This window comes from Haliaeetus albicilla, chromosome 2, assembly GCF_947461875.1.
Source record: "Haliaeetus albicilla chromosome 2, bHalAlb1.1, whole genome shotgun sequence".
Taxonomy (NCBI): Eukaryota; Metazoa; Chordata; class Aves; order Accipitriformes; family Accipitridae; genus Haliaeetus; species Haliaeetus albicilla.
This window is the reverse complement of record NC_091484.1, coordinates 27,931,984-27,958,262: the sequence shown is the minus strand read 5'-3', so window position 1 is coordinate 27,958,262 and position 26,279 is coordinate 27,931,984. Positions and strand designations below refer to the sequence as shown.

General features: G+C 36.5%; 1 protein-coding gene across 1 annotated transcript in view; it reads left to right on the top strand.

Annotated features, from left to right (window-relative positions):
* Nucleotides 1–26,279, top strand: part of CNTNAP2 (contactin associated protein 2) — a 1,232,776-nt gene that overhangs the window by 411,448 nt on the left and 795,049 nt on the right. Inside the window, exon 3 of the mRNA XM_069811947.1 lies at nucleotides 4,324–4,517. Within this exon, the coding sequence (XP_069668048.1) occupies nucleotides 4,324–4,517 (194 nt within the window). The remainder of the gene's footprint in view (nucleotides 1–4,323; nucleotides 4,518–26,279) is intronic.

The following is a 26,279-nucleotide window of genomic DNA, read 5'->3' as shown; positions in this document are numbered from 1 at the left end:
GGAACCTGTAGAATAAAATCCAATAAAAACATGAAAGACATTTGGGTTTTCATAAGTTAAAAAATTAAATCTTTGAAATTCAGCTCTTGTTGTAATGATGCTGCTACTATTTGTTAGCAGTTGTCTTTATTTGGTGTAAAATCATGAAAGATTAAAGTTTTACAAATTCTTAGCATTCTGAATATAGTTTTATCTGCCTTCTGCATCACCGAGTGTGTTTTTCATTAGTAGAGTCATTACACATTGTTTGGTCAGTCTGCAGTAGGAGCAGACCAAATGACTTTCTGTAGCTTGTTTTGAAAGTAAGCTTTATGAAATCTTTCACAGCCGCCTTTTACCACAGGAATGGTCTGGCTGGCTTTGCTGATTAAGACTCTTAGACTTTTCTGTACAGGAAAATTTCTTGGATGCACAGAGATATGTGGGTGACATGGTCAATGTTGACTTTACTGTTGCTGAACTTACAGTTCTCTGTTATCTACTATCAAAGGGTCACGTACAGTCATTCTTGCTCAAGCTGAAATTAGTTGCCCTGTTTCTGGTGTAGAGTACTGTACAGCATAAATAAAAGTATTCAGTCACTCTCTTGGTTAATGTCAGTGAGTCAATTATTTTGGCTGCTGAATGGGTGAATAAGTTTAATCACATCAAGTTCTGGAATAGCATAAAAATAAAAATAGGAAGCAGATATTGTCTGCAATTGAATATATTGCACATCTACTACCAAAGAACCCCATTCTCCTTACCTGTTTAATGAAAGTAAACTATATTATATGCATATGTTTAATATCTTTTAAATACTTTGTAGTTCATTATTTTTCTAATAATTTGTAGCTCACATTGTTTTCATAGTATATCGTGGCATTTGGCATTAAAAGGCAGCACATGAAGTAAAACGGCATATCATATAAAAAAACCATGTATCCAATGCCTTTTTTCTGCCATAATAAAAAGTGCAAATAATGCGTGTAATAAAATTGAGAATATAGCCTGTAACCATTAAAAATAAACAGTATACACCAAGGTGTGAAGAATAATATTGTGAATAGGATTTATTCAATGAATACACCATTGCAGTTTCAGTACAAAGCTCACTGAAAACTACTAACATGCTGTCAATTTGCTCATTCCTTAAAGATAATTCATTATTCTGTCATAATATATTGGCTGTAAACGTAAGTGTATTTCAAAAATAATGCCATCTTGTGGAAATTGGGTTTGATTTCCAAATCTGCCACTCCTTTTAAAAAGGGAAAACATGTTAAATATTTTGTCAGTAACTCCTCTGTTTCCTGTCCAATATCAAACCAACTTCTTCATTCCAGTGAAGAAGCTGGTTTTATTCAGCAAAATACTTAATGATATACTGAGCTGTGAGCACATGCACATTTCTGGGGAAGTGAGATTTTTGTACTTGCTTAGAGTGAATGGAGACACAAACGTACTTAAATTCCTCCAATGAATTCAGGGCCTTTGCAAGGATCTCACAGTGGGGAAATTTTTGTATAATCCAACTTTTCGTAACTTATTTAGAGTGTGCACCTGAAAAAAAAGAAGGACCTTTATTAATCCTTGAATCGATACAGGTTACATATATCACAAACAAGATGATCAAAGTAATCAGCTCCCCCAAATTACACAGCTTGATGAATCAAAGGGGAAGAGAAAACTTTCAACTGATCCCCACAGGCTGCTTCTGGTGAATGGCTGATGCCTGCCCTGCCACACAGACCGATCACCATTCCCTTCCCATGCTGGTCTGCAAAACAGCATATTTAGCTATAATCCAACGTGTTTCTCATTCATCCTTTTGACTATTTATTTATTTACGTGCTTGGAAAAGCCAAGAGGCAAATGTGAAACTGAGATAGAGAATTAGGTCAAGAAACCCATGGCATAATATTATTTGCTGCTATCTGCAGTATTGACTAAAAGTCTCGTCTCTCGCTTATTAGAAATGGTTATAGAGCAGGCTGTCTTGTAATACTAGTGTTTCCATCTCCTGGCCTAGGTGTGACTATTGTGTCACATATCTCTAACTTGTCAGGCATGGTGTGAAGAATGTTTTCTGCCTCTTCTTACGTCAAAAAAATGGGAAAATGAATGTCAGCACTCAATTTTTCCAAACTTTTCAATGGATTTGTAGGCGAAGTCTTTCTGAAACCTAGTTGCAATTTACATTGATTGAGTATGTTTCTCAGTTAAAGAAGGCCAAAGTCTTGTCTCATTAATATGAATGTACTAAAAGAAAAAATTGTATTGTGTTATAGTTAAAAGTGTTTTCTTTTAAATGTGTGTAACAAAATCTCCTGTTTTAATGTAAATCTCATGCATAACGAAATCTCCTGCGTAAGTAAAAAGTGTAAAAACCAGAATGTCTATTTTAGCCTTCTTACAGCTATAGTATGTCATCCTTTTTCAACAGTTGCATTGCTGAAGGACATTTTATTGATGGATTTATCAGCTCTGGCTTTCATAATAATTTTTGAATGCTCATATCTGAACCTTACTTTTTCTGGAGTCACCAAAGCGTCCTTTTACAAAGGTGGCTTCTGTACAGGGGCAGCTTCTTATCCTTTGTGTGCCATCAGTCTCAGATAGGCCAGACAAGGATGTTAGGACAGAAAGCAGCAGCTCTGCTAATACAACAAGTATGTAGAGCTAACTGTTCCAATCTCCTTGCATAGTAGTCATGAAGAAGCTATATTCTATTTTTAAATGACTAGTTACCATTCTCTGCAAAAATAGAGCTAGTTTGAATTTGGGAATGTGTGGGAATACTTTTCCCTGCAAGTACTTTTAGTTAAGGGTGGTTTTTTGTTCGTTCGTTTGTTTGCTTTTTAAATAGCATTTAACTATTCCCTACCTGTAAAGTATCCTATTTGTATTGCTGGGTATAATTACCTGTAGAACAGGGACAAAGCACCTATTGTAAATCTTAAAAATTTTAACAAATTAGATGTCTTTGGCATAGTGCTACACTTTTAGTTACAATGAAAGGCAACCACTTATGACATCAAATGATCCCATTGATATCACAACATTAAAATGTCCTGTGACCTGCAAACATTAACACCTATAGCAACTGAATGGTTTAGAATTGTCTAAGATTGAGGCAATGCTGCCGCCTAATGATGGGAGTATATAAGACGCAGTTTAACAAAGAGTTTCTCGCTTGCCAAGCAGGCTAGGTTTGTGACATCAGTTGAAGTCTGTAAGTGAAATTAAAAGCAACAGAAATTGGCCCATGGACTAGACTATGTGATGTCGTAGTGTGCCAGGCCATTTATTTGGTTCAAGCTTAATAGAAAGGCAAAAAACCCCCCCTGTAATCACTTTAAGTCTGTGAAGTTTTTTTCTGCATCTTAATGTCTGCTATGAATATAAAGAGAATGATTCTCCACTTTTTTCTCTGTATTGACAGACTTTGTTTTGATGTTTCATGTATTTCCTAATTCTTACTATTATAGTAAATATATCATTATAATATCTTAGAATTTTTATCATTCTCTGTGGTATCCAACTACAATTTTTTCCCTTTTTTTATTTCAGAAGAATAAGAAATTGGATTAATGTCTTAATAATACATTTATCTGTGTATCATTGACCTTCTTTATTTAGAACAGTTCGATGTAGTCTAGCGGCCGAGAAGAATATTGTTAATAGTACTACTGCCAAGTTAAGTCATAGACCTATAAAGAGCAATCACACTTCTGTGAGGCATCTGCCAATGTAATCTGTGACAGCTTGCACACCCAGCAGATCAAAACTGGATCCAGCCCTGCAGTACCTTCTCCTTTTTCAATTCTTCTGGTAGATCTTTCAGTTTGTGCACTATAGTGAAACACAGGAAAGCAGAGAGCTGCTTCTTATTTCATTGTGTTTTATCTATATTATCTCTTTAACGTGAAATGCTGTTGAAAAGGCATACAAAATCCAAAGATTGTTATTGATTTGTGCCAACTTAATCTGACAAAGGATTTCATGGCAAATTGGTCAACCCGTGAACAATTATAATTTGGCAAAAACTAATAAACTGTAATTAAGGCATTATAAATTGATTCGTTAGCAAGCAGCTCATTAAATCATTATAATTATATCATAAAATGATTAAGGCAAGAGAGTTAATGCATTTGAAGGCTGTGCTAAAGATGCATTTTTAAAAAAATGTGCAATCATATTTCTCTTGTATGTGTTCAAGTTTTTTTGGTATTATACTGCTCTCAGCTGGGCTGCCTTCCAGCAATCAGCATCTTCATGATGTGTTCACTTCAAAGCAAGTGTTTGAGGTCTAAATCTCTCTCTTCTGTTTCAACCCAACAGGTGCAGGAGGTTGGTCTCCATCAGACAGTGATCATTACCAATGGCTGCAGGTGGATTTTGGGAGCAGGAAGCAGATCAGTGCTATTGCGACTCAAGGCAGGTATAGCAGTTCTGACTGGGTCACTCAGTATCGGATGCTCTATAGTGATACAGGGAGAAACTGGAAACCATACCACCAAGATGGAAATATCTGGGTAAGTCATTGGTGTAAAATGGAAGCATATGCTGTAATGATGTTGATTGATTGTGGGTTTAGGAACTCCACAACTCTTTAGTGTTGTTTTTGTGAGGACAGAACAGAGCGTAGCTTAAAAGACAGTGATTCAAGTCTCAGTTTCTGTCAGGAGGCCTATCCCTGGATTAGCAAAGCCCATTTGGGATGATGGTAATTGTCAGAACACGCAGATATTTTTTGGTTGTTGGTATTTCTCAATGAATCTCTTATGTTTTGGCTTTTCTTTCCCTGCCTTCTCTTCTTACTAATTTCATGGGGTAAATGTGAGGCACAAAAGTAGATTTGAAAATTCTGCTCTTAAACATAACATTTTGGAATTTGGTCTTTGTGTGTATGTGTGCTAAGGAGCACTTTTATCATGTATGTATTATTTTCCATATAGGTGCTACGGGGATATTTATGCTATAATAATTTTAGGAGAAAGCATGTGATTTTGTTTTGGTTTTTACGTTTTTCATGGATAAGCTGCTAATTTCAGTCTTGCTGAAAACAGTTGCCTTCCATTTTGCTGACAAAAAAAAAGATAGCTATTACTTAACATGCCTATTCTCATAGCAGTTCTTTCAGATGGTTATTCTTTTTCAAAAGTATACTTTGAAAACAACAAAATGCTATCATTCTTTCTGAAACCAAATTAAATTGATTAGCTATTATGCCTCATCAGAAAAATATTGTCAAAGTAGACAAGATTTAATATTGTGCTATTTCAGATTCACATTTTTGCCAGGTGCTTCTTTTATTAACATCTGTTATTAAAAATGAATGTCAAATACAGAGCATAAGGTGCATGTTTTTATCTGTGTAAGAGAAACTCGCTTAATATGTGGAGTACATAGAGGCAGTCATATTTTATTAGAGTATTGATTTATTGAAAAAGCCTCCTCCATGTACCAGATAGCATTCTGAAAGAGGGAGAAATTAAACCCAGGATGACAGACAGGAGCAAAGGAAAACATCAGGTGCTGCTTTAGTTTTCTTAGGACTCAGTGGTGTGAACATTGTCCATTGAGGCCCAGAAGGGACCTCAGGCTTAAGCCTGATAAATATAAAAAGTTTCTCTTTTAGGGCCACTTATGAATATAAAAATACTTATAGCCTTTAATGTTTATATTATCTTAGATGTAGAAAAGCATCTTCAACAACTACTACTGAAATCATGAAGAATTTTTCTTGGGGGAATGGGAGAGGGCTACGCAGCTGGCTGAGTGAATGATATATAAAGCAGGACAGGTAGGCTGAGGAAAAACCTGTTCTTAATACCTTGAAGGCAAAATCTTTTGGCAATGTATGATTTGGCTGATTTAGTCACAGCTGTGTCTGTTTATTTCCAAAGTGGCTCACCTTTCTGAGGGCTTTGTAGAAAGTCTTTATTCTTACATCATCTCTTAATGAAGAAATACTGAAAGCTTCTTTGTGAAAGAACATTTCATTTTTCTCTTTATTAGCAATTATGCATGATTGGTGAATTCAGGGAGAATACTGTTGGTCTGTTATTGACCATCAATATAACTTGCAAAAACACGTGATGAGTTATACAGAAATCTGCTACTTCTATTTGGAATGCTAATTATTAGGGATATACTTAGCAAGCTGGTTACTGCAGTACTGCTACTGTTCATGTCTTGCAATTTTTATCCAATACTGGAAAAGCAGTTAAAAAAAAAGCTACCCTATCCCAGCTTTCTTTTTAAGAATAAAGCTGAGCTACTAGCATAAAAAAAAAAAAAAACAAACCAAAAAACACAACCCTTAGGCATCTTGACTTTACTTCTAACTTGCCTAAACCAACATTGTTTCTGTTGTTAAATGATGTCTGAGCCTTGGTTTAATCTTGAAAACACTTGTGCTTATTAGTTATTAAGAAGTCTTAAATTCAATAAGCTCCCAAGGCAGGGGAGGTGCCTGAGCATGGAGCAATGCTGTTGTACTATTGTAGTAGTGTTATGAGAAGGCACGCTTCCCTGATGTAGAAATGCAGTATTTCCCATCACATCTTCCTCTTAGTCTCACATTGTACAAGAAATTAAAAATGCCAGAAGCTGCAAGGGCCAGATCAGACCACATGAGCCAGGTATCCAGCACTGGCAATCTAAACTCGTAAAGCTAGGTTCCTCCTGCCTGAAATGGCTGTGATGATCTTAAAAACCTCAGATGATTCTGGTGCCCTTAGAAATCCTTTTAGGAAGTATTTAGTCTTTCCCTTTAGATTTGTACCTTTTAGAAGTTTTATCCATAAGAGGAAGGCACTACATAGCCTTTGATTAATGTCCCTCTTCTATCATCCCCATGGCTGAGTGTCATTGTTTCCTGACAACAGTAAATTTGAAATTAAAAGAGAAAGCAAAGAAAAAGAGGAAAACAGAAGTGCAGGGTTCAACAATATTTAATACTAAAGCAGTTATGGTATCAATTGACACAGCCAGAGGATGTGATATGGGAAAAAGAAGGAAATAAAAATTAAGTTTGCTGGATGAGTTGGAGAGAGAGCAAAGGAGAAATAATTTCCAACAAAGATGTAGTTAAGAACAAACCATGATAATCTGCATAAAATGCTGAAGTGACCCCCTTCTGTATGCATTAGTCAAGGAGGAAAAAAAGTTCTATAATTATCTCCTAAGTAGGAGAGAAATGAAAAGGCTCTCGGGAAGTCTGTGATGGGGAAAGTGCTTTCAAGGTGAATTTAGAGTAAGCTTCCCAGTTCTGTGAAATAGATTTTCTGACCCCACCCCTCCTGGGCTTTTGGATATTTTCAATTTCCATGAATTTTAATAAGATGAGTGAATGTGGCCTCTTTCCATAAAATGCCTAGCACCTAGAGAATTTTGATCACCTCTCCTACCTTAGCACTTGTAGTCTGAGATTCTAATTTTGATAGGTCATGAGGTTTCCCTTCGTCTGTCAGTCCTCTAGGGCGTTTCATGTGCACAACATATCTTTGTTTTGGTATAGATGCTCATTTCTGCTTCTACATCAATGCCATCTGTCTATTTGCCTAAAGAATACATACCAGACATGATTCTACATATAATACTGTTTGTATTTCCTAACTCGGGTATAGATGATGTAAATGCCTCGCACTAAGCATAATGCAGATATGCCCTATAGATATAATAAGAAAATGCTGACATCTTAGGAAAACATTGAGACTCAAATTATAAGTACTAGTGGCAGAGCTGAGCACTTCTAAGATTCAGGCCTTTCCTAAAGGAAATTGGAAGATCCTTTGTACAATTGAAGAGGTCTTATGAGGTATCATCTTTTAAAATTTGCTTACTCTAGTAGAACTCATGATCAGCTTTCATCTGTCTCATTTTCTTATTCTTGGGGATATCAAAGTCAGGGTGATGAAGGAGAAAGTGTTACTGTAATTATGAGTTTCAAAAAAAATATTGATGGGAAGAGTGGAGTGCAGACCCTTTGCACATGACCTCCAAATTATATTCTGTAGTTGACTCTTCAGCCTCACTGAACGTCGGTGGAGTTGCAAAGATGTAAATGAAAGCAGATTTTGCTTTTTTACAGGAAATTTAGCCCTGGACCAAGTGGCTGCTGCTTCAGTTGAAAGCAATTATGTTTTTCTGGGTTTGTTGTTGGTTTTTCTTTCAGTTTTAATTAAACTTAAAGTGTATTATGCATAACACCTGCTTTTGTACTATTTTTATTACTGAAAAGATATTAAGTGATTATATAGCTTTCACTGTGCAGAATGTTTTTTGGAATAGAATTTAATTTATCTATTTTCCTACTGGCTTTAAACACTTTTTTTAATACTGCTCATTCTCTTCCTTTTTTAGGTGAAATAATCAGAAATCCAGTAAGTTAGCTGTAAAATAAACTTTGCAGTTCTCTGGGCATTGCGGAGCAACTTACTGTTTGAGAAATGCAGTCTCTTTATTTACATAGTTCCCCTTGGTATTGAAGGAAGGAATACATGCATAGGAAAACAAGCTCTCAGTACTTCAGAGTATCTTGACATAGTATTGAGCCAAAATTCATGTGAAAGGAAGCACAAGTGAGTTGGATGATTAACTTTTTCAAGCTGTGTGAGACTTCAGGTGTTTAATACTCTTGGGTACCTTTGGAAATACCAACCATCAGACAGACCTAAAGTAACATTTAATGTCTAGGTAGATATGAGGCAATCATCTGCAGCTCTATGACTTCTCAGTGTTTCCGTTCATCCTGACATGCTAATTGTAGTTAGATTACTCAAAGAAAAACCTGTAAGACTTATCACATTCCCAGTTCCTTCCACCTGCTCTACAGAGCATCAATTATGGCTAGCCAACGAGTTACTGCATGCATCATAGAATACCGTGATTTGTGTATAGCAACTACAAGTGAAGAAGAATAAATTCTAGCATACACTCACTCTGTTAGGACATGCAAGAATCATTTGCTTTGTAAAAACTGTCACTGCTTTTTCCCTCTGAGAGCCAACTTAGTTCCATGACCCTAAGCTAAACAACAATGAAGTATGCTATGAAAGAGTTCTTGAGTTTGATACTTACTGCTGACCTCCTTTTTTGTGGTTACTCCATAAGCTCTTGAGTGGAAACTTACATCATAGAAAAATTTGCTAGGTTAATGGGCTTACAGGCCTGCGCTTTTTTTATGTGTTTTTTTTTTTTTTTTAAAGTACTGCTATTGAATTAAATTATCTTCTTAAACCAATTTAGTTTATATGATGTTAAATTGGCATGCAGTTATGGGAGCATTTCAAAAATATGAAATGTGATTAGAATGGTCTGAGACTTGCAATTTGTTGTTGCTGGGCTGCAGCTAGTATATCAGATAATGTGCAGACCTGTTTAAACATGACAAAGTAGTTTGATATATTAGTCAGTGCAAAAGTTTTGACTGGTATGTATAGCAAGGCCCTGAAGTCTTTTGGGAATGTTGTGAATTTATTGTTGTTTTCTGTTTAAGGGTACTCTGACCTATCCTGTCTGGAAGGATTTTTACATCTGGTATCTTGCTGTCTCCATAGCAATGCTTGCAAGGTGACCAGTGTCATTTTTACTGGCTCTTAATTCTCCAGGTATTTTATTACCAGAAACACCTCTTTTAAACTTCAACTTCCCTTCCACATGAGAAAAATACCTCATTTTTCTTGTGGAATCTCCTGTGTGCCTTTTCTTAATTTCACTGTGCCTTAGCTTACCTGGCTGTTATGTCCCTGTCTCCTATGCCTTTGTCTTATAAAGATTGCTCCATTCACTTGCAACAGCCAATATCGCCTTTATGGGTGTATTGAGTGAATGCGGTGTTGTAACTCCGACTGAAGTCAATATGTCTCAGCGTTTAGTGCACATTGCTAACCTATATGTGGAGGGCTCATGACTGAAAGGGTATGAATACAGGAAAATACTTCTTTTGCTGTAGTGAAGCTAAACTCGCATATAGAACTAATGTAACAGTCTCTGCTATTATGTCAAAAAAACATAATAAAGTGTTAATAGGACACCTTTAGAAATTCAGGCATTTGCTGACAAGGAATTTTTAGAAACCCTGAAGAAAAGAACTTTATAGATAAACATCAGTGCTATCCTGATGAAACCTGTTTCCTAATCTCCTCTGTGTGGAATCTGTTAAGAGAAATTGTATAAAATTTTAGCACATTTAGAGAAACACACTTGGGGTTATCAAAAATATCATGGCAAAATACATCTATGCCAAATGCTGTCACAGCCACAGACAGCATTTGTATTAAAATGACAGAAGATCTGATGGCCTTTTAAACATTGGAATACTAAGATTAACACCAAATCGGGATAAACAGCAATGCTAGTTTAAAATCCTAACCCTTCTGGAAAACAAAAATAGATATTTACAGGATTCTAACTAACATTGTATTTCACATATGAAGCTATGGCCTGATTATAACACCTTCTAAACATATTTTTGTTTAGAATCCTTGAAATTACATATTTTGTGCAGGAAGACAGACTTTTATGTTATTTTTAGCAGAAACATGGGTTCATGAGTTTGTTTATAATTTTAAATAACATATTTTAAGGGAAAGATACACTGACATTTTGGAAATGGGTTTGATCAGATGGGAAGTTATGATTTTTTTCACTGCAAGCTACTCATCCTGTTTATGAGAGAAAGATTCTATAATTGTATCAGACTATCTCCAGAGGCACAAGCAGAACTATTTTAATCTATTACAGAGTATGCCAAGTAGACAGAAGACAAAATTCCTCCTGGTGCAGTGGCAGACAGTGTCCAAGCCTTCCCTTGGTTCTGTACAGGCCATTAAATAAAAACCAAATTGGGATAACATATTAGAGGTTTGCATGTAGTCTGTTAGAGCGTTTCCATTCTAAAGGATTATTTTCTAATCTGTTGTTCTTAGCCTGAGGACTACTTGTCTGTTTATGTTAAACCATCAAATTTTAAACACAGATATCTAAAGGCAGGCACCTAAATCCATTTTTTAAGCTCTCAAATGGCTTGGTTTTCAAATACCTTAGAGCGTCATCATCCCACTATAAATACAATGTGCAGGTCCTTAAGCAAGCCAGCAAGAGTGCATTGTGGACTTAATCAGCTCAGCAATGACAATAGTCATAGTCATGGCTGAATGGCATCACGTCTCGCCTAACAAATATTTCTGAGATGCAGGCTTTGTAGCTCGTGCATAGCACTGAGCAAGACCCATCCTGGCTGCTGCACTGGGCTTGCATAACAGTAATGCTTCCAATCCTTACCTTGTATGTACAGAGCTGAGTGGAGTACATCAATAGGCTCTTAAAACTCCTAGCATAGTTATGTAGGCTGTCCTCATTCCCTTCTAGAAAGCCTGAACACTTGCTAAGGTGATTGAATGAGGGCTGAATTATCAAAGATTTTTAATATTTTCGGGTTCTCTATAGACACATATTTGAATATCTAGCTTAAAATCTACTGAATGTGACTGAATAAAATGGACTGTAGCAATTTCCTTGCTGCTTGTTGGCCCTCTTGTTTGGCTACCATGTATCAACTTATCAAGTAATTTACCTGGCTCTCATTATAGCAGAAGGCCAGCATATGACAAAAAAATCTGCTTTATGGCACTCATGGTCTTTTATTGTTGATAGATATTGATTTTTATGTTTTATCACATACTGAATAAAAAGTAGAGATCTAGCATAGTGTGGCTAATGCTTCGTTTGATAGAAGTGTGGATAGAAATAGAAGTTCTAGTGATCTCCACAGATTTTAAAAAAAACAAAACCATGATACAGGTATTTGACATGTCTTAAGTTAAACTAGAACATGTGGAGTTACAAATCATGAGTCTTGCCCATTTACTCAGTTATCAGGTTGTGTTAATGTTTAAAATATTTCTGCAATGTATTTGACATAAATACTACATTTCTATACATAGCTGTCTGCAGCACTGTCGAAAAGGTGATCTGCCAAGGACTTCCTTAGTTCCTTCCTATTTTTTCCCCATGAGGGTGATGAAACTCTAGAACAGATTGCCTCGAGAGTTTGTGAGGGAGGTGAACCAAGTGACCTGCAGAAGTTCCTTCCAACCTGCAATTCGGGGTGGTGTCTGAGATTTTCCCAAATTGCTAACCGTTGAAATGAAGAGGCAAATCAAACCTAATATATTCTGTGCTTGTTACCGAAATCCGGAATAAAACTCCTTAACACCAATGTGAAGTTAAGAAGCAGGCACTTCATTTATTGCAGCGCTGGGGATACAGGGGATTGCTCCTCCAAAGGCATGTCCAACTTAGTATCAAAATCCATCAGTTTTTATAGACTTTTTTTGTCAGGTCATTGTTACATAAGCTGTTTACATAAAAATGCATACTATGCTCGTTCTTAAATTTAACCTTTATAATGATTGGTCATTTGATTATATAACCTTATCAATATTCTTATTTAAAAACAATCATTGGTCAGTTAAACTTAGCTCTACTGATTGGAATCTTCGATACTCAAATCAAGGTGGGAAGGGTAATGGGGTTTCCAAGCAGCAAACTGGTGTCCATGACGGTTTCCTTAGTTTCTTGAAACAAAACATAGAAAGACCAGTAACTTCCTGGTGAGGTTTCTACGGTTAGCTATTTCAAACTTTAACAATATTAAGGTTCCTACAGTCACACATAACACAGTTCCTAAAGTTTCTATGGCTACATTTCAAATTTAACAATCCTATACATTATGCTTCACAATTTTCCTTCTTAATCAAACCTAACTCTTCTATGTGATTAAATTTTGATTTCTTTACCAGAATATTTGCAACATGCTTCTCTGCCCTTTGACGCATGTGGCTTTCTGCAATTTATAGCTGGCTTCAGTTTCTGTAATGAGATACATCACAGAATATCCCTAAAGGTTAGGAACCTTCAGACGTTAGTTCTAGCTTCAAGGCAAAACCCATCCATGGCACCAGTAACCTAACTGCGGTTCAACATTTCCCTGTTAATTGTGCATTTGCAAAATGATTTAAGTTCTGGCCCAGTAAACACTCCCATGCCTAACTTCAAATGTTGAAATTGAAGTAGTAAGACTAAATGTTTAAAATTCAGTATACATGGTCAGGGAGTACGTCCAAGTGTGGTGGTACAATACTTGGGGAAAAAGGAGCAGTGGTCTTACTGAAATTCTTTGGGAAGTAACATACTGCAGGTAGTAAAAACCTTACTTAAATGTTAGGCAGGTGTAAAGCAGGAAATGTTCTCAGTTTTCATTTTCTTGGCACTGGTAACAATGAAACTGCACAAAGCTGTGGTGCATCAGTCTGGGTGCTTATTTGATGGATTTTTTTTAAAAAGGCTTGGCATTTCCTTTATTAATGAACAAAAAGATATTCAGGAGAGCTCTTAAAGTGACACAGGTATGCATTGCAAATTGTAAAATCCTTAGATTGGGAGACTGTCATAGGCAGCATTTTATGTTTCTCTAGAATGTGCTTTTTGAATAGTCTAAAGATTGGTGTTTGGCAGGATAGATGGGTTTGTGCTAGTACATGAAAGATGTGGTTGTGGCAATTCCCATGAATAGAAGGCATTTTGCTGTATTACTTCTGTTGCCTGTGAGGTCTGGTATACAGAAAGCATAGCTTGTAAAAGGTTGTCTCCCATTTGCCTCTTGGCTCTTTAGGTGTTAACTTCCCAGTGAAGATGAGTGTAATCACGTAGGAGCAAGTAATGGTTGAATCCACAAACATGCACTTTCATATAAATTTTGGGGCTTGTGCACCTGTGGAATTGTACCTTTTAGCCCCAGTCCTCCCTGGAGGTTGGTACTTATTAGATGGGGAGACTGAGCTTTGCACAGAAAAAAGTGCGATAATGCACCATGGGAGACTGACAATTTAAGACCAGATCCTGTCAATACACTTTTAAGTGTCTGATTTCAAAATAACACAGTTGCTTAGGTAAGATTATGCAAAAGTATTTACTTGCACAAGTATGTGTAATCTGAAGCCCCCTTAACACTAGAAAGTAGACTCCTTCCTTCAAGAAAATCGCTTTCCATTCTTTTTCCTGGAATTTAAAAATAAATATAAAAAAAGAAAAAACCCACATTTCTTTAGCAGTGTGTAAACTCTGGCTTCAAAGAAGTGCATTTTAAGGGGAAATTTGACAATGCTGCTGCTGATGTGCTACATGTCTGTGGCTGTATAGATAACTTCAGCCTGAGGATTCTTAATCTAACACCTTTCATGAGCAGTAAATTCACATTAAAAAATGAAAAAGTTAGATGCAGGCCAAGAAGACTCCTATGTGCTATTTCTTAAATTTTTGTCTTGCCTTGGATTTTTTTTAAATATCCTCAGACTCCTCAAGATAGTCGGAGAATAGAATATTGCTTATTGACATAGATCCTATTCAGAAAAGTATATAAGGAAGCTCTTAACTTCTAGCTGGAACTTAATTCTTGTTGGGTTCAACAGAACACATGAGTAAATTAAACATGCACTTAACACTTTCCTGAAAAGTGTTGCTTTTGTATCAACATACAGTCTGTACTCTGTGATATATTACAAATTGTTTTCGTATACCATAATTTGCTTTAAATAGTTACTGGTTTAGGTATGATAATATTTTCACTACCTTTTATAGTGTGTGCATGCTTATGCGCACAGATTATGAATTAATCTTTACTAAAAACTGTTTTAGTAATGTGACTAAAGGTAAAAAAAAAATTACAGAAGTTTCTGAATTGCAATACATCAGTGTTAAAGACAACAAACCTGTTCAAGTGAGGCATTACTGTGGATTAATAGCGCTGTAACTCTAATTTCTTATAGACAAATAGGGGAATACTTGCTTTAATTTGTTTCCAGTCTAATGCATCTATCACATTGTTTTATGTACATAAAATTAACTAAAATAACATTATAGCTTTTGTAAGTTTATATTAGGATTTGCATTTATGCAGTTGTAGGCAAAATTGGTTCATATTGATCTTTAAAGACTGATGTGGAACCATTCCTCCCAACGCTACTTGTCTGTAGCACAAAATTAAGTCTTGGCTACTATAGCAATAAAGGCTCAGTAAAGGCCTAAGTCTCATGTTATCTATAGTATAAACTAGTTTGAGTTAGCTTGGTGATACCCTTACCAATTGTGATCAGCTGACAGTGATAATTTTTCTTTTTAAATATTAAGCATAAAAGTCATTGGCTATGCTGAATGCTGAGTTGTGTTAAATGCTAGTTTTAATTAGCATGTTTTCCAATGTGCTTAGCTAAAGTTAAAGAAGTGCTTGGTGAGCTTTTGTTTGTACATTCATCCTAATGAGACTACCCACAAGAAGAAGTTCTTCCTGTTTGGAGGAATAGTTGCACTGTCAAAATGTCAGGAAGTAGAAGTGTCAAATTATTGTTTTGCAAACTGTTTTTCAAAGTATTAGTCCAACTTTGTCTTACAAAATCAGCAATCAAAATTCTCCATAAAACAAGCTATGAGGTATTAATAGGGTTCTTACTCTCAAGTCTGTTCTCTGAAAATGCTAGAAGAAGGCTTATGCAATGAATCACCATGATTGTGAAGGTTGTTTATTTTCATGCTTAGGTCATAAACAAAGTAGATTATAGGAGGAAGTGCCTTTAAAAAAAAAAACAACAAACAACAAAAAACAAACCAAGGGAAGAGTATACTTCAAGAAAGAATGACACACAAACTTCTGGCCAAATCCAGCCGATGGCTTGTACAAAACTTTTTGTATTGAATGATTTGCGGGGCAAAGTCCTTTTAAACTTAAAAATGTTGAAAATGACGGGGAGCTCATCACTTGTTTGACCTTAGTTATTTCATTCTTTTGAAATATGTAGGAGAATGAGATCAGTTTCCGATGTGTGACTTCATTCCCTATGTTTTGCTAGGATATTAGACAATGAGTTATGAAAAAAGTTGATGCCAGCTGAGAATAGATTCAGTCTTTTTTTAAAAAAAACCCAACTTTTCAGCTTTATTGGTTCATATCAGATTTACTGGAAACTGAGTACAGTTTTGTACACATACTTTTCCTGTTCCTATTAAGCCAGCCTCCTTAATTCATGATAGATTCTACCAAAGTGCCAGAGAGACAGAAGAAAGGGAGGAGAGAAGAGGGAGAGCACTGTTGGACAAACATACTGAAGATGTGCCTATCTAAAGCAGCATTTTCAAAGCCATAAAGAGTTCATATTCATAAATCGGGTAACTCCCAGTGCTTCAAGAAATAAGGCAAAGCTGCTGACGTGGCAAGGTTGTTAAGTTTCCATAGAGAAAATGAGTTCAAATGCATTTGGGAGCAACTGTAACACAGACTTTAAGCTTTTGAGACTTGAAGATTGTGATTATATTAAAAGTCAGACTTTTTTTAGATATAAAAAGGATGGGACAGAGGTTCTGCAGCAGAGGTAAGGGACTAGGTTAATATTTATTTAACAATGAAATAGTAAAGGCAGAGGTCAAACTCTCCCTGTGCAGGGGGGAAAAGAAAGAACACATCAACATTGTGCCATGTTAGACAACAAGACCATGAGAATTCTGCAGATATTAAATGGCTAAACCTTTACTATGTCCAATATTAAAAAAAAAATAAAAATTGAAAGATAATTATTAGCTTAAGGGGAGAGGAGGGAGGGGGAAACCCTGTCAACCTCAAGTATTTAATCAGTGGAAATAAGCCAGGAAAGAGAGAATTCCTGGTGCATGAGAGCAGATGCTGATGACAGACCTCAAGCTGAACTCTGTAAGAGCTTTTTGGCATGGCCAGGCTGTGTCAAGTAAAAAATAAAATAAATTAAAAAATTAGCTGAGAATAAAATAGAGCAATGATAAGAGTTTGGTTTTTACTATCTCACTAGGCAACCTATTGATTAGATCTTTTCCACATATTTCAAGTGTGTGACTAGTAGAGTGCTTTTATTATTGCTTTTGTTGTTTAGCATGAAGTTACTGACAGTTACATTAGTTTGAACTGCTTTCAGATTCATTATTCTGCCATTATTTTCAAGGTTAGGTTGATAGGAAACTGTTAAATACTGCTAGCACCACTTACAAAGACCCAAAGGTTGCTTATTCTTTCTCTGAGAGGAGTGGGTCAGAATAAACTCCTCTAGCTGGTGGTAGCTCCAGTTTAGACATACTCTGTCACTTCAGGACAGGCTTCCTTTGAACAGCAAGTGCACCAAGAGCTCTAAAGACTCTCCCCAGACACGATATGGTGATGAAACAAAGTCTCTGTCACTTTTCAGGACTTCTGTATCATGACTTACCCTGGTATAGATTGCCACTGGCAATGGTAGAATTCTGCTTATATTATAGCTAGGTTTGCAATATAAAGGTGGTTTTTGTGTTTGTTTTAGGAATTCTTGAGGACATAAAAAGTAATTCATGGTTTCTTAGCTCTCACACAAAACCTTTTTCCCATCTCTAGACTGCCTGATATGTGTGAGGAATATCTTGGGAGTAAAAGGAGAGATGAATACATAACCTGCTGATTCTTAGCATCTTTGGCTAATGTATTAAAACTGGTGAATGAACACATCTGTTCTAAATCCTTTGACATACTATGCATTGGAGAGGAAGAAGTTCTTTTTATATGAAGGTGCAGACTCCTTCCCCCCACATTAGTACTATAGCTGTAAAATTCAGTGTTATTGTGATTTAAAAGTATTTAAGCAAATACTGTTGTCACAGTTCAGTTTGAAGGCTAAAAGCTGCAGTCTTTGAAATCAGATTTAAAACCTTATTAATTTCAGAGTAAGGGATATAGCCATTAATACTGCAGTTATAGCACACAATTCCTATTTATCTGAGGATTGCAAATTCTGTAAAATGGCTTTACTGAAAAACTACTTCTATATGTATTGTACAGGTATGGTGAATGTAAAAAAGCTACCGAGATGCATAAGCTACAGGAACATAAAATTTCTATTCTATCAGCAACTCATAAAAACATGTAATGGCACTCAAAGCAACTGGTTAAAGTCAGTTAGCCTACTGATAAAGGTAATGCAAACCAGTCCTTTCCACAACTTGCATTGCCACTTTACAGTACAGTACTGTAGGAATAGTATACGTGTCAACATAGATCCACTCCCTGAAAGTGTCAGAGCCAGCAAGCATTAGTGGGCAGACCACTACCTGTGAAGAGATGCTTAAGAGGAAAGCATGACTTCCTCTTCTGAACAACACCTGACCCTATGCCTGACCTAGGAAGGTAAGGTAAAACTGTCAGAGGTAAACAATACTCATTGCTTCTTTCTGAACAAGGCATCTGCATAATGACATCCTTTTCTTCTAGCTATATTTTAATCTCTCCTTTTTTTCCTTCAGTGAAGTTCAGTGGTGTTCTTGCACACACTTAAGCCACAGTCTCCTATCAATAAAATCTGCCCTTGATCTTTCCCCTAGTTTGATTCCACTTTCCTGCTGTTGTCAAAACAAATTACACCAGGTGTAACATACATGAGTACAATGGTAATGGATTCAGTTTGCTGTTAACATTATTTTCTTGTGGTGATTTTCACTGACTTGTCTCACTGTTTTTTGGTATTCCCTCTGCATTGAAGGTGGAGAGAACCTTAAGTTGGTTTGTTATTTTTCTGACTCTTCAGAAGTCTTTAAAGACACCTTTTGCACATGGAAGGGAGCATACAAAGGAAGTGACATCACAAATCATAGGCAATTTTGTTCTGGTGTTTTGGTGTTCCTAGTCTGAATACAAGGGAACATTTCTACTTCTTTTTTCTTACCTCATTTCTTCCAGCTTTAAACTTTAATGAGAAACGTTTAAGTAGAGAAGTTTAATTTTTCAGTTTTGTGGGGAGATTTACTGAATATTCATATTTCATAAAACCACTGGCTCTTAGTTGTTCTAAAGTGTGGTTATACAGGCTAAGATAAGCAACATCTAATCAGAACAAGCCTTAAGCCTTGTCCTGGTTTCAGCTGGGATAGAGTTAACTGTCTTCCTAGTAGCTGGTACAGTGCTATGTTTTGAGTTCAGTATGTGAAGAATGTTGATAACACTGATGTTTGCAGTTGTTGCTCAGTAGTGTTTAGACTAAAGTCAAGGATTTTTCAGCTTCTCATGCCTAGCCAGCGAGAAAGCTGGAGGGGCACAGGACACAGCCAGGGCAGCTGACCCAAAGTGGCCAACAGTATATTCCATACCATGGGACGTCCCATCTAGTATAGGAACTGGGAAGTGGGGGCGAGGGATTGCTGCTCGGGAACTAGCAGGGCGTTGGTTGGTGGGTGGTGAGATAATTGCACTGCGCATCATTTGTACATTCCAATCCTTTTATTACTACTGTTGTCATTTTATTAGTGTTATCATTATTAGTTTCTTCTTTTCTGTTCTATTAAACCGTTCTTATCTCAACCCAGGAGTTTTACTTCTTTTTCCCGATTTTCTCCCCCATCCCGCTGGATGGGGGTGGTGAGTGAGCGGCTGCGTGGTGCTTAGTTGCTGGCTGGGGTTAAAGCATGACAAGCCTTGAAGCACTTAAAGGGTGAAGCAGGAATATAGTAATGCATCAATTTTATTGCAAAATTTAATATTTTTTGCAAATAATGGCATTAATATGCTGAACCTGGTGCATTATGGAGTATGGTGCAGCATGAAAAACTTTTGATCTGTTTAAAAACCTGGGTGTCTGGCAAAGAGACAGAGAAAGTAAATATCATGGATATGGATTACTGAACCTTCTTAAAAGAAGTAGACTTGCAGGATCAGTGCCAGAATCAAGGAGATGTAATGGAGATTTCAGTTCCCTGAACTATATTAATATTTGATGTGGGTGGACAATGTGTAATGTCATCGGTACGGAAGAGAGTTTGCTGATGCTAGTTAGCATTGTCTCTTTACTCATTGTTAAAAGCTGAAGCCCAAAGAACTATATGTTTTCATGCAAACCAAAAAAACCCCTATTATAAGTATTCTAGAAGAATTTAGAAATACTTTATATAGGAGATAGTGTTCTGATGTAGTGTTTGTAAAGATGGATGTCCTGGGTATTTGTTATACCAATCCTGCAAAGCTTTGCTATATTCAAAAGGTAGTATTTTTGAAGTTTTTGCAAGAAATGCTGGTTACTTCTGTCTGTCATTTTGGAAAGTGAACATCTCTGTTAAGCTGTCTTTGTAAGCTATGTAAGAATTTAGTCATGAGATCTGAGATCTGAAATTTGAGATGAATGCAAATACAAATATTTGAATGCAAATATGAACCCCATCTTTATATTAGAAATCAACTTTACATGTAGAAACAGGCTATAGTTCTCCAGAGTGACACTTATCTTCCTTAACCATGACATTATCTTTTTCTTCCTGCAATTTCTTGCATTGCTCACTACGCATCTTCTAGCTCATTCAAGAAATTACTCAGCAAGCCATTAAGTAACTAGTGTATAACAAATGTATTGTGGAAAAAATAATATTGTGGTATTAACTACAAGTTATACAGAAATGCCTAATGCAGAAAGTAAGTTACAAGGGCAGTGCAACTTTCAGGTTTTAGTGCATGACCTGGCAATCTTCATATCCTTTTAACCTAGCTATAAGCACAAGTTCTTCTGAGAGTGAGAAACAAAGATGTGTCATTTGTTTCTCCTACTCTCTCTGCTCTTCATATCAATCTCTGCTTCTTTCACCCTTCATTGCACATTATTGCCTCTCCCTTTCCCTTGTCTCTGTCTAGCAATCATAGTCATTTTTTTGCTTGGTTCACAGTGAGCAAGCTGGGTTAGAGCTGGCTCAGCTTCTACGTTAATGTAGTCACAGAGCTTTTGGGTAACAGCTGCCTTTTTTCCCATATCAGGCCACATCTATCTTCTTCCATCATATCCCCTTGTCCACCAATCTCTGATCAAATCACAGTGGCACTGATGTGTCTGCTGAAAACACTAGACCTACTTCCCATCTCACTCACATGACCACTCATTTTAGCTGAAACTTTAAAGAGTGAGGAAAAGTCAGTCAATGACCTACCTCAATGTGCTAAAGGTTTGAAAAAGTAGTAAGTAACCCAAAACTGGATGTTAGGTGGCTTGTTAACTGAGCGTATAAACCTGCCTTAGATTTTTTTTTTTTCCCCTCTAATGACAAATCCCGTATCTGCCTTGCACATCTCAAAGCAACAAGACCATGAGACCTGATATGATCTTGTCTCATGTAATCATTGTAATTAGGGTCATTGTCATACCTGTGAACCATCATTCTTGGTTAACGTACCACTTTTTTTTTTTTTTTTTTAGTGCGCTGATAATCTGTGCACATTCATCACTCAATGCTGAACAGCAAAGGCTGTAGCTCAAGCTGTTTGTTTCGGAGGAGTTTAACGTGCAGAGAATGTTACCTCTATGCTACTGTTATCATGAAACACTTTTCATAACGATGCTGCTCTGGTAATCTTATGTTAGAACCAGTTCATTTGCTGAGGACAAGATGACTTATAAAGCCACAAACTAACTCCCTGGCAGCAGAAACAGCACCGCTAACTGAAGCTGTAGGAAAGCAATATGGGAGTAGAACTGACCAGCTCACAAGACTAAGTGCTTGACTGAAGGCAGCTTAGCTAAAAATGAAATGACTGTTCATGCATCAAAATGCAAGTTTTTAGGAAAACAAAACCAAGCAAGTACAATGATAACAAAATCATCATTTTAAGAGCCAGATTTCATGTTTTATTACTGATAAAGAAATTGTGTATGTTGCACATCCTCTCATTTTACTCTTGTCTCTCTGAAGTTGTATGATTGCTGGAGTCACCATTTGAAACTGATCTGTACGCTTTAAAGCACTGAGCTGTCCTGATTAATTCCCTGTTTGGAACACCCAGTTTTAGAGTTCACCTTTCTGTTACTGGAAAATTAACTTAGAACATTGGTTATATTAATCTTGGAAGTGTCTCTCAAAGTGAAAACATTGTATGTTACCTGAAATCTGAATTTCCAACTTGAAGTGATTTTTATAATGAAATGTGCTAATGATAACTTCCTAACTTGAAGTTAGCTGCCATTGAATGATAAACCTACAGGTGTTTGTAGTGTGTAATTGCACTACACATAAAGTTTATGAAAACCAAGATTTATTTTGATCCAGATTTGGATTACATTCCTAAGCTAAGCCTTGTATTTTGTTGCATTATATGAAATCATCTCTTTTATCTCTTGCTTCACTAAGCACTGTGACCTTTATGTAATAATTTTAGGCTTGATTGTCCTACATAAATTGCAAGTGTTATAGAAGAATTGAAGATTCAAGATCTATTCTGAAAGAAATCTGCTAAACCAACCATTCAGCAAGAGAAACAAAGTTTGTTGAGATAAGGTCATTAAAATGCTAACAACCCTTATTCAATAGGGGATGGTTGTTCAAACTACAGCAGAAGTTGGATAGCCTTTGGGAAGAAATTGGGAAGCATTAAGGAGAAATTTCTAATGCTGTATTCACAGAAACTGCATGAAGCTTTCAAAATAACACTTTGATCAAAGCAAAGACTGCTTGATCTGCCAATGCTAATTGGGAAGGGCCAGAAGTTTAATTAACAGCGTAAAATGACATTGGGTTAAAAAGTCTAATATTAATGAGAAATTTTAATATTCCGAGGTATCACAGAGTCCAGAAAGATGACTGAAAAGTTATGCTTACAGTGGTTTGTACAGGAACAGACCTGAACTCGGGATTTTAATGCTGGGTAACCAGTACCTTGTTAGTTACAGGATGGGTCTTCAAGTAGCCATTGTACTGTTCCTGCCTGAGGAGTGCACTGATGGGATACACAGCTGCAGGTGGGATTTATCATTTAGAAACTATATATTGGTAATGGCCACTTACAAGGACAAGATATTTTCTTCTTGAAATGATGGATTTGTCAAGGCTTTTTCTGAGCTATCCATACACATGTTGCAAATCAGCAACTAAACAGGCAGACTATACTAAGAAATATTATTACTAATACTCACTGAGTGAATTTGATTTATGGGAGACGTTTTGAACCTGAAAGTGAGATAAAGCATTCAGTACAGGACAGGTTGTTGAAGAGAAAAATCTGCCATTAATCTTCTAAAAAGGAAGATTTTTCTTTCACTAAAGGGAAAGATTTCTTTCCGTGACTAATGCAGCCTCATGAGGTTTATTGCTTTAGCATGTTTTATGCTCTCTCTAGTCACTTCTGCACTGTTTCATGTTGGACAAATCTCATAACCAACACGGACAATGTTTGTGCCAAAATGAATATTCTGGAAAGATCATACCAGTCACTAGACAGTTCTTTCCACCAAAAGAATACAGCAAAGGGGGGGGGGAACCAAACAAAGAAACCACCCCAAAATCCAGCAAATCTGTTCATATACCACTGAAGACAGATTTAAGGGATTAATGCAACTCAGAGTAGAAAGGACAGCTCATCAATTGCTGCACAGCTTGCGTGTGTTGGACTCTGTAAGAAAAGACGTTACACATTAGTCTCACTTACTTGAGAGAAATTGAGGAGTCATTAAATATCTTCTACCAAAAACTGTCACTAAGTGACAAAAATAGCTCTCTTATGCATGTTTCATCAGAACCACCAGACTTTTCCTTGGAGGAGCTTGTTATTAATATCCAGGAAAAGGAGCAATTGCCCTCAAGAACTCTTACATGTACCTGGCAGAAAAAGAAAGAGCAAAGCAAAGGTATGTTGTAAATATGTAAGCAGGTTGCAGAAGATAAAAAATTTTAAAGAAAATGTTGATCTGTGTGGATGGACTTGCTTACTTCCCAATAAAACACCAACTACCAAAAAATTTATGTCAGAGCAGATAAGAAAAAGCAGTGAATTTGAGATGCCTATCTGATAAAGCAGAGTCAAGATGGTCTTTGTGAGTCGCCACCATTTTTACTCATTCAGAGGGCAATGAACAAACTTAAGCCAGATGACAGTCGTTCCCAGACTCACTGCCACAGTTTAGGGGGCATATATTTGTTGCTTTCCCTGATCTTGACTTCTTGACTTAGCAAGAAGTTGTTTATCATCCAACTCCCACCTGTTCATTACAACTTAAATGACACTGGGATGTTGTAAATGCTGAACAGAGGGATTTATTTAGACTTTTAAAAAATTTCCAAGCACAGCTGTCATGTAAAGAACTGTAATACTTCTTTTTGTAGGCAAACCTTATCAAACTGATCACTATACATACCAGGCTAGTTCATGTTAATGTGTGTTTTAGAAATAAAGTGTTACTCTCCAAGAATCATCTATATTGGTCTATTTGCATAAAATATCAATATTTCATTTGGGGGCTAATGGTAGGGAAACATCTATTCATTTAATGGTCAAAATGTTTCCTGATGGTCCATATGATGTTTATTATGAATAAAGTCACCTTCTAAGACCTTAGTTTGGTTCTGTCCTAGTTTATGGAATGATAGCTCTGTGAATCTACAGGACAATTTTTACTGTTCATTTATCTGTCAAAATAGATTTCATAATTGCTATCCCTTTAGCAAATAACATTAATAGCTCATCCTCCATTTACATTTTTCCACAATGATAAAGTAGGTTTGCGCCCACATATGAGATTTTTACTTAAGTGAGTTATTCTGTTTAATATTAGTCATCCTATCTTTTTTTTTCCCTGAGACTGCATTGTCATCTAAGTAAATTGAGATTATGTACCTTAGAGAAATATGCTTTTAGCATCTACAAATCACTTTTTGTCATATTTGAGCAGTAAAAAGGGGCAAAGAGGGAAGGGTCACAAATGATGATGGGATTATATGATAATAACGGTTAGGTTACGTGAACAGGAAGTATACAGTTGAACCAGCAGTCCCTCTCAGTTGGGAGAATAATGTTCATGCTACACAAGCTAACGAAGTTTCTGTAACATGTGACAGTTGCAGCCTGCTTACTGCAAAGCATAGTAGAGTAAAATAGATTACTTTCAAATTATGGGTTTTTTTACTGTTCACTAGATTTGACAACCCAATTAACTGAATGGCAAGCAAGGCCTCTGCTACTTTTTCCAGGACTCTGTGTCCTACCAGTCTTCTGGTCAGATGCTTGACTGGGGCCATCAGCAGAGATACCAAAGTCACCCAGCAGTACGTAGGGATCTTTTGGACATGGGTTTCAAGTGGTTTTCCTCCCAGAAATGAAATGACTAGGAGACTTGAAAAAGTAGTAGAAGAAACCAAAGTATCTGGGATATCATCATACATATATAAGCTGGTCCTCAGTGTTCTCCAGGTACTATGGAGAGAGGTAAAAACAGGGAGTGGCTTTTACCTTTGGGATAGTGGAGTATTCCCCCAACCAAGTTTACTAATGGCTGGCATAATCTTTCCAAGTCTTATTTTCTTCCAGTACTAATGGTATATGGTGTGTATACGAGTACCATGGCACGGAGGGGCAGGAAGTATGCTACATCTGCACAGCAGCCCCCACCAGGGACCCCCAGCATTACTGCTTCTGCTGAGCAAAGACATAAAAATAAGAATAGTCTAGTGGGATAGGTACTAGGTTTTGATCTTAGCTAAAGCCAGTCTGCACATCTCTCAAAGCAGCAGTTTGTTTTGAAGACTGCTGGTTACAGGAGGGGGATTTCTTAAAACTAGTTGGTGAGGCTTTTGACTGGCTTTCATGATATGTTACTTGTCTTAACTCTTATTTCTTTTGAAATTTTCTGTTTGTTTGTTTGTACTGCTTTCCTATGTCACTTCAGCATGTCAGGACTGCAGAGGTTTTTTTGAAATAGAAAATGTTCCTTTTTTACTTCTTTCAGTGGTAAAGGTAGATTAGTTCAAAGTGCAGAACATCTCATTTACTGATCAAGCTAACTTGATCAAAATGGGGAAACTGGTCTGCCTAATGTCAAAAGTAGTTTATTGTTACTCATTTGGGATATGAATACAATAATCTTAATCCACAAATATGAATAGTATTATAATGAAACCCAGAAGCAACAGTCATAGGGCTACCTGCTATATAAACAAAAAAAAATTTCCTATTCATCTAAAGAATTGTCCCTCTAAACAAATAAGCATGTAAGTAACCAGAAATTAATGTCTAAAGCTATGCTTTTTTGTCAGTCTGTTTTATGCGGACAGTCGTTTTGTAGCTTTACTGAAGGAATTGTGATGTTAATTAACAGCTCTTCGAAGCAATTTCTTCTAAATATGACTTTACTTCTTAACTGTTTTCACTAGAACATATGATCTGTAACCCTAATGCCAGTTTTTCTGCAGTTTGTGCCAGAAATGCTGTTTGGTAATGTGGGTTAATA